This window comes from Convolutriloba macropyga, chromosome 15 (genome assembly GCF_964194025.1).
Source record: "Convolutriloba macropyga chromosome 15, txConMacr16.3, whole genome shotgun sequence".
NCBI classification, from domain to species: domain Eukaryota; kingdom Metazoa; phylum Xenacoelomorpha; order Acoela; family Convolutidae; genus Convolutriloba; species Convolutriloba macropyga.
The window spans coordinates 39,020,613-39,033,326 of record NC_134482.1 but is presented as its reverse complement, the minus strand read 5'-3'; the positions used below and the strand labels follow the sequence as shown (position 1 = coordinate 39,033,326).

At 31.7% G+C, this 12,714-nt stretch overlaps 2 protein-coding genes across 7 annotated transcripts in view; both read right to left on the bottom strand.

The window, feature by feature from the left end:
* Nucleotides 1-12,714, bottom strand: part of LOC142354058 (uncharacterized) — a 469,891-nt gene that overhangs the window by 221,994 nt on the left and 235,183 nt on the right. The window lies entirely within an intron of this gene.
* The window catches only part of LOC142354424 (uncharacterized), a 118,049-nt gene that overhangs the window by 31,419 nt on the left and 73,916 nt on the right, over nucleotides 1-12,714 (bottom strand). For all 6 annotated transcript variants that reach the window (XM_075406717.1, XM_075406718.1, XM_075406716.1 and 3 more), the window contains one exon: nucleotides 3,194-3,436. In XM_075406717.1, the coding sequence (XP_075262832.1) occupies nucleotides 3,194-3,436 (243 nt within the window). The remainder of the gene's footprint in view (nucleotides 1-3,193; nucleotides 3,437-12,714) is intronic.

The following is a 12,714-nucleotide window of genomic DNA, read 5'->3' as shown; positions in this document are numbered from 1 at the left end:
ACTCGCCGAGAACCTTATTTGGGTTCGATATGTTAGTCAGAAAATGGGAGTGGTATTAGAGTAAGATAGTTTTCATTGAAACACGCACATTGCAAAGTTTTGAAAATGGCAATAATGCATTCTGGATCTGAAAACCTAAAATCTGGCACTGAAGAGGTCTGGCATTGCAGAGATTTGCAAAAAACTTGAGTTTTTCGAAGACAAAATTTGAGGAACAATTAAACCTTCAAGTGGCTCATAGTTTTAGGTCTCCTCCGTTTGTTGTTTTTCGCTAAAATTCTAAGAAATCAAAATCTTTTTTTATCAGGATGAACAAAACCTGTGTTTTCAACAGCATGAGTAAAAATAAGCCGGGTGAAGGCCATGCAAATTTGCCGTACAGTAAATTACACAATGAGATGGAAAAAAAACGATTCGAAAATAAGGCTTGAATTTAGAACCTCATCCCGCTTCTTGGATTTTTTCAGAGACTTAATCAAAGTCACAAAACCAATACAGACTTAACTGATTTCAACAATAAATCATCCCAAAAAACGCACCACAAATGAAACTTTCTCTGCCCTCCAAAAAATAACACCAGATTTCGTGATCTGTTTAATCCGCATGTTCAGCATTTACCTTCTCATAAAAATCCTTTTTGATAACTTCACACAAAACAAATTGATTAATTGCGAACAAGATTTTTTAAAAGATATTGAAGCTTGCCTATATACAGATTTTTAAATTATCAATCAAGCGTTCGAAAAAAAACATATGTTCGATTTTTGCTTGGAGAAAATCAAAGATTTTTAAATTGCATCGAATGATTAATAGTAAATCAAGAACTTTTTTCCATGCTATATGTTCGAAGAGTTGACTTAAATTTTGACATCGAAAGTGAAATAATTCTATTCTAGCCAAGTTTTATCAGAATTTTCTACTTTTTAGGCTTCGAAGAACGGTTTTGGAGCAAAAATTTCAAAATCCTATGACAAACACTTTTGTTGCTCAGAGTTTATTTTCTCAGTGGGCACTTTTGTGTTTTTTTTGAACTTTAGTTTTGTATACAATATTTATTCATAACTTATGAACGCACATATTTTTGGATTATTTTCTTTTCTTAAAGAATATCACATGTTGCATAGAATACATCACAAGTTTTTATTCCCGTTTCTTGGCATTAACGTTATGAGACTATGATCAGATATGATTTACAGATGATAGCCCGACACCAGTGGTTAGGAATAAGTTTAAAAAATACCATGGATCAAATACAGTTTTCAAGGCGTCACAACTGTCTCGTAAACAATTTTTTTCCTCAATCGAGAAGCGGATTCTGGAAGACCTTGCAAGATTTTAGCAGAAATATGCCAGAAGATGAGTCGTCTTGTACAGTTTTTTTTCAATATCTCGCAAGTTAAACTTTTTTCTTGCAAGATCTTTCTTTGCAAATATTCATTATATATTACAAAATTGAGAAAAATTGGGCCTTATCATTCTACGACATCTATAGAGAAGGGACTCCACTAACTTTTTGAATGATAAAGATATTTCCAGCAACAACAAATAAGGAGAGAAGGCTGTATAGATGAATTGCTCTCGAACGACAGGATGCAACAAATTTTATTTAGGGTTGTAGCTTAGTAAATTTTTTGGCCCGCAACCTGTAACTGATAGGCATTCGAACTCTTGACCACCAGGACAGCAGTCAGACACTTTAAGCACTAGCTACAACCACGTTGTTACTCAAAGGCTAACAATCATTTATATTTTAACAGCAAACTTTATTTCAGAATGGGAACAATTGAAATCCCTCAAAATGAAAAAAAAATGATGCTTGAAAAACTCATTTGAAAAGTCACAGAATGTTCTAGAACAAAAACGCATAAAAATTTATAAAGCAAAAATTTTGCATAAAAAAGCCTACACGATTACAATAATTGCTGCAATCTTCGTTCGACAGCAATTGAAAAAAACTCTTATTAATTGAAGTCTCATATCATGATTTGAAGTGTTTTGATGTAAAAAAATAGTTCGAAAAAAGTAAAATTATTAAAGATCATAAAATTTTGATAAATTGTGCTCCAAAAAAATTTGGCCATGAAATACAATTAAGGGAGCAAAATTTAGTCCAGAAAATATTAACCGACTTGAATTGGATCGTTGAGTCAATTTATTTTACCAAGAAATTTTGATCTTTTGAATTAGGTGGTCACCACAGATGGTCACGAAGAGTGTAAAAAATTTTGCTATTTTTCTACAGTAAATGATACAACATATTTAATAATTATTAGAGCAGAACTCGACCGGAACCACATGGCAACAGTCCTGCAACATAACATTGCATTTTGGAAGAAAATCTTGCAAGATAAATTTTAACAAGATTCTTGCAAGATCTTACAAGATAGCCCTCTGGTCTCGACTGTGGTTCTTCCATAAAAACGAATTCATCATAAAACAAAAACTTTAACAAAATCACATGTGATTGCCTGGTGCTCATACAATAGTGCGACAGAAAAAAATCGTGACATTGGTATGACATCATATAGATGACATTATATAACTAATAAACATCTTAGATTTAGATCTGTATAATGTTTGAAATTAGATGGTCACAAAAATTGAGTGGTTGTTGCTGATTTTGTCATATACTATTTTCTGAAAGCATTTTTTTATGTCAGTTTTTTGGCATCCGAAAAATGGCATTCGATAATATAGTTCTTAGTGAACCCGGTATTACAGGATATATAGTTCTTAGTGAATCCGATATCTTAGTGAACCCTATGTTACAAGTCTAAATAACCATTACCTGAATTTCCGCTGATTTTCTACTATATATGACATAGGGGATAAAAATAATTATATACAATATTTAAGATGAAAAAAGAAACAAAATTAGTTGAAGTTTTAAACAGATTTAGACGCGCTTTAAAAATATTTTTAGTTGCGCTTTTCAGTTAAGTTTTTGATTGACTGAAAAAAATGAGATTGATAACCAAAATTTTCACTAGATTTGGATTTTATAAATAGATCACAAAGACAAAAAACAATTAAAACACAATTCGCTATCTATCAATACTCCAACCCCGCCCCCTCAAATAATTCTCTTTGAAGACTCTTACATAATAATCAATGATGTCAATGCTGTAATAACAATACCTCACCCTCCCCTCCCTCTCTTCCCCCCAAAATTAATCGGTTTCAAGACACTTACATCATAAACACTTGCGTCAACGTTGCCTTGACCTTGAGCTCCATTGGCCGACGTATCTTTACATCCGGCAGTCAAAACATCTTGACCTCCATTAGCATTATTAGACTGCAATTGTTTTCGGCCAGTCGCACCACTAGACGAAGTTCGGCCAGTTGCAGCTCTGAATAGATTTTTCATACCCGAAGTGGCGCCCGAAGTTGACCCAGACGGGGGCTGGGGCGTTTCGTTTGAAGTTTGCTTAGACTAAAACGTAAACAAACTTTTTATCTAAAATAATATGTCAACAAGAACGCTAACAAACATAATTGTCGCCAATATATGATTGAATGAAAACATAACGGAGCTCAAAAATGAAGATAATAATGTTGGAAATTGAAAATTTATAAAAAGAGGTTTCACAGCAAGCTGAAAAAACCGAGCCAGCATTAAATATTAAAACAGGATGGCACAAAACGGCTCTAAAACCGAAGGAGGAATTATTGATCAAAGTAGTTTTGTGGTGGAATAAAAATTGGAGTTTAAGCAGTTACTTATGGAAAAATAAGAAAAATTGGATAAAAGTATAATAAACAGCGCGGCATCAAAACATCTAAATTTGGTCAAATTAATACACAAACTAGTTTTTCCACACAGCTGGACATTGACTTCGACACTTGAATTGTACTCCTTATAAATCGTTATAAAACGTGAGGAAAACACCAAATTAGCCAACAGAATATTTTTTTACAAAGTATCTAAAAAATTGTTCAAAAAAATTTTATTGTTATTTATGGCTACAAAACATCAACCAAACAAACAATTAGTTGATATTCAGTACAATGGAATTGTAAGCTACCGAAGAAATTTGTAACATCAACACATGCTTGTTGAAACAATAAGACACTAAACCATGATTTTGAAGTAGCTGGATAAAAAAAATAGAAAATGAAAACTGTTGAGAAAATGGTTTAAAAAATACAATTTTTGTTGATTTCTCAAAAATATCAACATTTTTTTAAAATAAAATCTCCTGCCGAGGTTAGAAATATGTTTAATTAAAAAATCTATACTTCTATATAATCTATCTATATTACTGGATCTCGATTTTTTTTACGAAGTAGAACCATTCGACTAATTACGTACAATCATAATCAACTAACTTCGGGCGAATTGCTCTTAAACGACTGGCGAGCAGTTGACTGCGGCATTATCCAGTTTTGACGCGGTGACGCTAGATTAAGCTTAAGATAGGGGGAGGAGGGGGAGTAGATAACCAAAGACTGGGAATTTTTTGGGAGGGGGGAGGGGGAGGGGATCACAAGTTGAAAAAAACTGCCCTTCACCCTGTTATTTTTATCTCAGGCGTTTCAGAAGTTTGTACACTTAGAGTTCATGCAGAATCCAATTTAGTCCCTGTGATTGGAAAAAGACACAAAGAGAAACTGCTTAAGGTTTAATTACAGAATAATAGAGTTGAAACAATTAGACTTATTTTATTAGAACTGAATGCAAAAATATCTGTAAGATGTGCTGTTTTGAGCAAATAATATCACGTTTTTACATGACAAAAAACCCCACGTTTTTAAATGACAAAAAGCCCCTTTTTGCTCAAGCATGTATATATTGGGCAAAGTCGCTGTTTTCCACACACATGTAATAAGATCAGGAAAGTAAGCGAGCGCAAATAAGTCAGACAAATTTCGGTATGTAGGTCGATAGATTTTGCATTTTACAGTGAGGTTACAATCTAGCGACAATTGTAATTGACTCTAATACTTCGATCATTGGTATTAGTTCTTAGATCATTTTTTGCTTTGCGGGAGTAGTTGCCATTTTTCGCATTGCTATAGTCGCTAGATTGCGCACAAAAGGACGTGACAAAATTAGCGTCGAAGGAACGGCAGTTTGGTCGGTGTTATGTGCATTTTCGCTGATTTCGACAATTTCTGCTAAAATGAAAAAAAGCAACCAAATGGGTATTTTTTTATCGTAATTCAAAAACGGTATGAAACATAATAAGGTGATTAAATTTGCATAATAGGCTACCAACACAGTATGCTATATCCTTTGAAGTAAATTGTTCAGTGACAAAAAATAATGATGAAAAAGAGTTAATTTATGAACACATATAATATCAAAATAAATGTAACATTGATATAAGAATAGTGACAACTACCTTGATATATAAAAAACCGATATTAAAATTTTGACATAATAATAGAATTCGAGCAAATAGGAACAAACCACAGTGTGATGCTAATAGCCAGCTAAAATAAACATAGCTCTCTCAAAAATATTTCTGGCATCGCTTGTTATAACTCTAACTTTTTCAGTTGCGTAAAAAAACCAAAGATTGAAAATAATCAATTGCGAACACGCTTTGCAGACTATTTCATGTCATGTAAACGGCTTTGATTAAAATAACCCAAAACAATAGAACTATAAATCTTTTTATCGTTTGTAGTATACGATACCGACTATCAAGAACCTGAAAATAGAACTTTTTATAGCTGAAAAGTTATACAACGGATTAAAGTTGTTTTAGAGCAATGAACTTGCTTGTTAGCAAACAAAATTTCATCTTTAACGCCGCAGGTAAAATAGAAAGAAATGAGAGGTAAAAAATAAATAATAAATTGACCATCTGCGATTTTGAATTGTTGTTTTTTTATCTTTGCGTGTTATCTACACCGCCCCAAATTGGGAAATACGCTAGTAAGCACACTTAGGAAATATTTTACACCTTTAATCAAAAGATGAATAAATGTGAGGTATGAAATTTCAGACTTATTTATGGATGCAAGCCTTTCTATTTAACAAAACAAACATATTTGAATTAGACGGCAAAAAGTGAAGCTATCACGTTCAACTAGTTTTCATAAATTGTTTGGAGTTCAACAGAAATTGTTTTGCAAGATAAAATAATAAAAACAATTGTGTAAAAAAGACGTTCGAGTACCCATTTAAAATTGAACTCCGAACCGAAGAATAAACTTTTCTGTCGATTTGAGGAATTTAATTGTTTCGATCCAGTTGATTGACGTTTTCGAGATTTTTTCCATAGAAGGCCAGTAGTTTATTCGCGTGTGGTAAATTCCAGCTAAAATTTTGCATTTATTACCATGAACAAAAAACGCGCCCAGCTTTTGTTACCTAAATGTGGGGAAAAATAAATAGATGATATCACAATTTTAAGTAAACTACTTCAGATTTTTCAAAAGCGCGCTATTAATAGATTAAGAAAATAAATAAATGCGTATACTACGCTACAAAATTATATTTACGACTTCAAACATTTATTTACTTTGAAAATTTCGACTTCATTATTGAAGATTTAAAAACTTGGAGCTAAATTTAGACTGACTAATTAGCGTGCTAAGTATCTAGCTGTTCCGTCAAAATTGCAACTTGAATTTTGCAAAATTCACTCATTCAAATATTGGAGTGAAAATAAGTTGAGATTTAAAATGTGTTCCTGTCAAGCTATTCTCAAGTTTGCATCAGACGTTTCTCGAAGTAGTTTTTATGGTTGTGAAAATCGCTAATTGCCAGTTAGAATGAGGGGACTTATTTTATACTATATTTAACTTCAGAAAAAATAGATTTCAGATTCTTCAAATTATATGAAAAAACAGTTACAGTCAAAAATCTACAAACGATTATAAAATTCTGGACTGAAGGTCAAGTATTAATTAGTACTGATACATTGAAATTGCAAGTGTTATATCAGTACTGTATCAGAGCTCTGATCATGTCATTTTTTAGACTTGGCACGTATTAAATCAAGTTTTAAGTCTTGAAAAGTCTTGAGTCAAGTCTTGGCCAAAACTTGGCGAGTCTTGGGTCAAGTATTGAGCACAGTTTTTATTGTTGACTTGCTTTCATTTCTTAACGAAAGAAGAAAGCCGCCATGTACAGTGGCTTGCCTAAAAACTCTCTAAAGTGAAAAAAGAAGCACAAGACAACGCGAGCACTGCCAAAAAGTTCACAAGATAGAATATGAAAACAATTTTCGTATCGCCTAATGATACCAATCATGGCCACTTTTTTCTGCACATTGAAAACAATTTTATTTTGGGCTGAATATATGGGACATTTTCAGTTCGTACATGCTCAATTCAACAATAATTTGTTCATATTAACGAACTTCTCCTAAAAACTTACCAACTTTTGTTTATCTTGAAATGAATGAATTATTAATAATCCCTTTTTAAAATTCTACTTTCACTATTAACTGTTCAAAAATCCAGACTTTTCAGGTCGTGGCCGAGACTTGATTCAAGACTTGCCAAATCTTGACCCAGATTGGACTCAAGACTTGCCAAGTCTGGGCGTGCGTTCACAAGTCTTAAGACCTGAGATAGGGCGTGATCAATACTGATTTGTCAATTCAAGGCGTGTATTTCACTGGAGAAGTACTGATCACGACTTGATAATTGTTCCGAGATTTTATAGAAAGAGAAAAAAGGTTGTTATTTGCTGAATTCTTAGCAACACAATAAATTAGCTTAAAACTGTTTTTTAAAAAACTTTGCTTTTTTTATAGAAGAGAACGGTAAAACAAATCTTCTACATATTTATTTATCAATTTTAACTGGATTAGATTTCGGACGGTTCGGAAATTTTTAATCAAATGGTCAATTGAACCACATTGCTTATTTTTACTTCATGAAGTAATCATTGTGCCATACAAAAAATAAGCTCCATGCAAATATTGACATGTATTCACAAGCATTAAGACTTGCGATAAAAAGTGATCAGATTTGATTTGTCAATTCAAGGAGTGTATTTCAGTGGAGAAGTACCGATCACGACTTGTAAATTGTTCCGAGATTTTAAAGCAAGACAAGAGAGGCTGTTATAGCTGAGTTCTTAGAAACACAATTATTTAGCTTAGAACTGTTTTTTTTAAAACTTGCTTTTATAGCAGTAAACAGTAAAACAAAGCTTCATATGTTTTTTTAATAAATTCTTATATCGATTAGATTTTGGAGGGTTTGAAAATTCTTAGTCAAATGGTCAAATGAACCGTTTTTGCACTTTTTTGCTTCATGAAGGAATCATTGGGTCACACACAAAAAAATAAGCTCCACGAAACTAACACATAGTGTTCCAGCCCGTCATGCCCCATGAAAAATAAAAACATTTTTTAAAAAACTATTTTAAGTCTTCTAGGCGTAAAGATTTGATCAACCATCGCTATATAATTAGTTCAAACTCAACGTGCGGTCTGGAAGTTTGCCTAAAAATTGTCGGTAAATAATGGAGTTTAACATGTTCCCGCATATAATTTTTCATCGTTTCATTTTCTGATGTCAATGGAGTTGAAAAAATTGTTCAATCAAAACTGATTTTGTCATTACACGATAATTGGAGACAGATTTTGTTAAACATTAACCCAGAGCACAAAAATGCTTGGAAAGGAAATCTTGGGAAAATATCCGTTTCTTCAATTATATGGCAACCTTATAAAAATTTCCTTTGATTATTCCCGTTAAACCAAACATGCAAAAAATATTTTCTGAGAAAAGAAGATAGGTCTAACAACGATATTTTCAGAGAGCTTCAAATTTATTGACTTTTGAACATCTGGTTTTTCCAAGATTTAATGGCTAAAACTAATTCTAAAACGTTTTTCTCGGATAGTGTAGCCATAGAGTTGTTTTGATTATCTGGTTTTAAAAATTTAGCAAATACAGTTGAACGATGGAAGAGAACAATAAGCTCGAACCTGTTAAGCTGCAGATTAACAAAATTACAAAATTTAAAATTGACGATAGCTTTGAGAATCAAAAATCTTTTCACTGATTTTTTTTCTGTAAGACACTTAGAAAGAGTTTTATCAAGATAGAAAAAAAAATTCTCAGAAAAATTTTGAAGTAAATAAAATTTGATTCAAAAGTAATAAATAACTCAAAAGTTTCAAAATTAGTTGATAGAAATAAAGAATTGCTTGTCTTGTACTATAGTTTTTCTGCCACGAAAGAAATGCTTAAAAATGGAACTACAATCAACAATCATATGACTTCAAAAAGTAGAAACATCTTGAAATTTGAGAAAATTGAATGAAAAGAGTCAAAGCTAAGACACATCTCCGCAGACTTTTCTTATCGTTAAAATAGGAAAAAGTTAGACTTACTTTTTTTCTTTTGCCTAAATATCTTAAATGCCTAGTTTAACGCTGCACAAGAGTAGATCTACTCGAGCCTGGAACCAGTACAGCTCAAACCATTCAATGTTCTCGGGGTAACTTAGATAAAACATAATTTGGCACAAAAATCAGAGAATATTATGAGACTCAAAAACACAGACCAGGCTCCAACTTCGAATAAACAAACTACATCAAATGTAGAAATTGAGATACAGAAAGACACAATTAACATTTCATGAAGCCAGAAAACTTGTTACAAAACTTTCTTGTGGTATATATATATATATATATATATATATATATATATATATATATATATATATATGTATGTATATACATACATACATACACACACACACACACACACACACACACACATATATATATATATATATATATATATATATATATAAATATATATATATATATATATATATATATATATATATATATATATATTTAAATGTGTGTATATGTGAGTATATGCATGTATGTATGTATGTATGTGTGTGTGTGTGTTTATATATATGTTTGTATGGCAATGTGCATATTGTTTATGTCGGGTTTTTTTCCCGCTTACCCGATTGGGCCCCCGACTGACATGAGGACCGATTAGACAAGACTAGAAAAACAAAGACTCTAAGACTCTGATTCGAATAATTAGATAACAAAAGTGTTATCAGATTTCAACTGAATTCAGAAAACACAGCAGTCAAGAAATGAAACGTTTCAATAATACTTGTTTTTTTGCCGAAAACTGGCGGGGAAGATGTGGTGATCTTGTCATGTGGCTAAACTAGGATTTTAAACGTTGAATAAAGTAACATAAATTAACAAATACTACCAATTCACTGCCCAAAAATGTTAATTTGTCGATGAGTCTTGAGAACATCTTTTGCAAATTTTCGCCGGTTAAAACGCCTTAAAAACAACAGACGTAATAAACACGATGTATCTTTTTCAATTTACGGCATTAAATTCTCAAATAACAGTTCTTGAAATCCATTTGGAAACACTAACAAAAATTTGAAAACAAGAAACATCATTTCAGAATCTACTTACCATAAAGACGATATTCGTTGAAGTTACTGCACACAAATTGAACCACTAAATTATTTTCTCATATTTTGCTAAATATAAAGAGAATTGGTAACAGTCGAGCACAAATGTTAAGGGAAAAAGTTTAGTTTAAGAGCTTTATCTCAAGCAAAGAAAACAAGATGGTTAAAAATAAGTGCGTCAAATTTTTAACAAAAAAGACTGCTACGCTATTTTTGTTCCAAACCATTTAAAACAATTTGCGCTTTTTATCTGTGGGATTCAAGCTGGATTTAAACTGGCGCCAATTTTGATAAAAGGTTACAAAACAGGCCAAAAAGTGGCCAGAAACAATTCACAAGAGTTGAAATGGATAAGACACAGCATTTTTTGTCGGATTGAAAGTCGAAGGCGGAATTTGTTCCGATAGTGGAAATTGAAAAAGTAACCAAGCTATAAAGTGAATTAAAAGCTTCATTTAACACAGCAAAGATTTACTAAATGGAAAGTAAAATTGTTAAATTGAATGAAAATAAAAGTTTAAGTCGCTCGCTTTAAAATTGTTACCAGATTTTTTTAACGCTTTTTCCTTAAAATATGTAAGATATGCATTTTAATTGACCATACACACGCTATTAGGTCAACAAATTCTTTAATAATTTTCCCTTTGTTTAAAATAAACAAAAAAATTTGTTTTTTTTTTCGCGGAGAAATAACTCGAGAAATTAATGATCCGTTAGTTAGAAAATATATCCGCGATTTTATAAAGAGCAATTGTTTCTCGTTCGCAAGGAGGAAAAATAAATAGCGAAAATATAAGTAATTTTCGTATAATAGGTTCTTTTTTATGAAACACGGCAAATAAAAATAAAAATGAGTACGGAGAAGTTATAAAGATTAAAGAAAGATTTTAATGAGAAAAGCAGAAAAGCGGGCCGCTCAAATTTCAGACATAAATTGTAAAATATATTCTGTCAATTCAAATGGAAAAGAAAAACAAAACAAAACAAAGAACGGGAAAAGATAAAAACGGGAATCACTTTTCATTATTGCATTCAAAAGACGATAAGCGACATATACAAATTTGATTTTTTCTTTTTTTCTTAACTTCACAAAAGACAAATTTTAGTAGATTTATTTCAAGCTGATTTGGGTGGAAATTTGCTTTTAATTCCTAGACAAAATCCAAATGTAATTTTGGGAAATATCTTAGCATCATCTGCGACCGGGAAAATTAGGGGGGCTTAAAATATTCCTAGGAAAAATTATTCCGAGACGGAAAGGAAAAAAGAAGGAAAATGAGATTAAATTTGCGACCAGTAGGAACGGGAAAAGTTGATACAACTAGGGCAACTTGTTATTGTAAAAATGCCTATGAATGGTATAAGAATTTGGCTAGGAAAAATTGCATTCCAAAAATTTGTGTAAGCCAACACCACTGGGAGAAAAAAAGCAGACAAAATTTGGGGGGTTAGAATGGTATTAGAAATGTAGCGAAATGATTCCTTATCTAAATGCAAAATGTTTATCATTGGTTATTGAAATGTGATTTCACTGTTTACTGACCAACTTTTTTTGTTTACAATTCCGAGGAAAACGCATCAATTTTGCTGTAAATACTTCATCATTACGCGCAGACCTGCCTCAAATACGTATCTTTACGGGGTGAAATACTACTCATGTATTGACATGCATGATATATTTGGGCTTAAGTCACCAATGATAATCTATTCTAATCTAAATTGCATTTTTTTGCTCCAGTTTTTTTCTTCATGTAAGCCTCATCAGAAGAAATTATCATTACGTGAACGTGAACTTTGAACGTAAATATCTTCACAAAAAAAAACAGTGAAAAGATAGCAAAAAATATGAACTAATTTAATTTTTGAGATAGTTATAGTTATTAATGTACGTATTATTTTCATAAATTTTTTTCACGTCAGGATTTTCTTTATTTTTAATAATTACAAAAATCACCTCTGAGACAAAAGAGAAACTTAAATTAAATGAATCACTAATCAAAGTCAACCAAGCATGGTCGAAAAATGGATTTATAAATAATTAACGCCAGGAATCTCAGATTTGGATCCAAATTTTTCAAATGAACAAACTCACATCTACATTTCAAAGTGTCTTTTTACAGGAAACAACTATTCATTAAAAACAGTCGCTACTTGCAATCATTTTTAATTGCACTAGATGTTTTTTGAAAGTTATCTTGGCTTTGAATAAAAAAAACATGCCGAAAAATAATAGTAGAGGCCTCATAAAAATCGACTGTCGTTTTTCAATCACAAGCAAATCAGCGCTGAATCAGTCTAGAGACATTCAGTTTTTGACCCAATTCAAACTG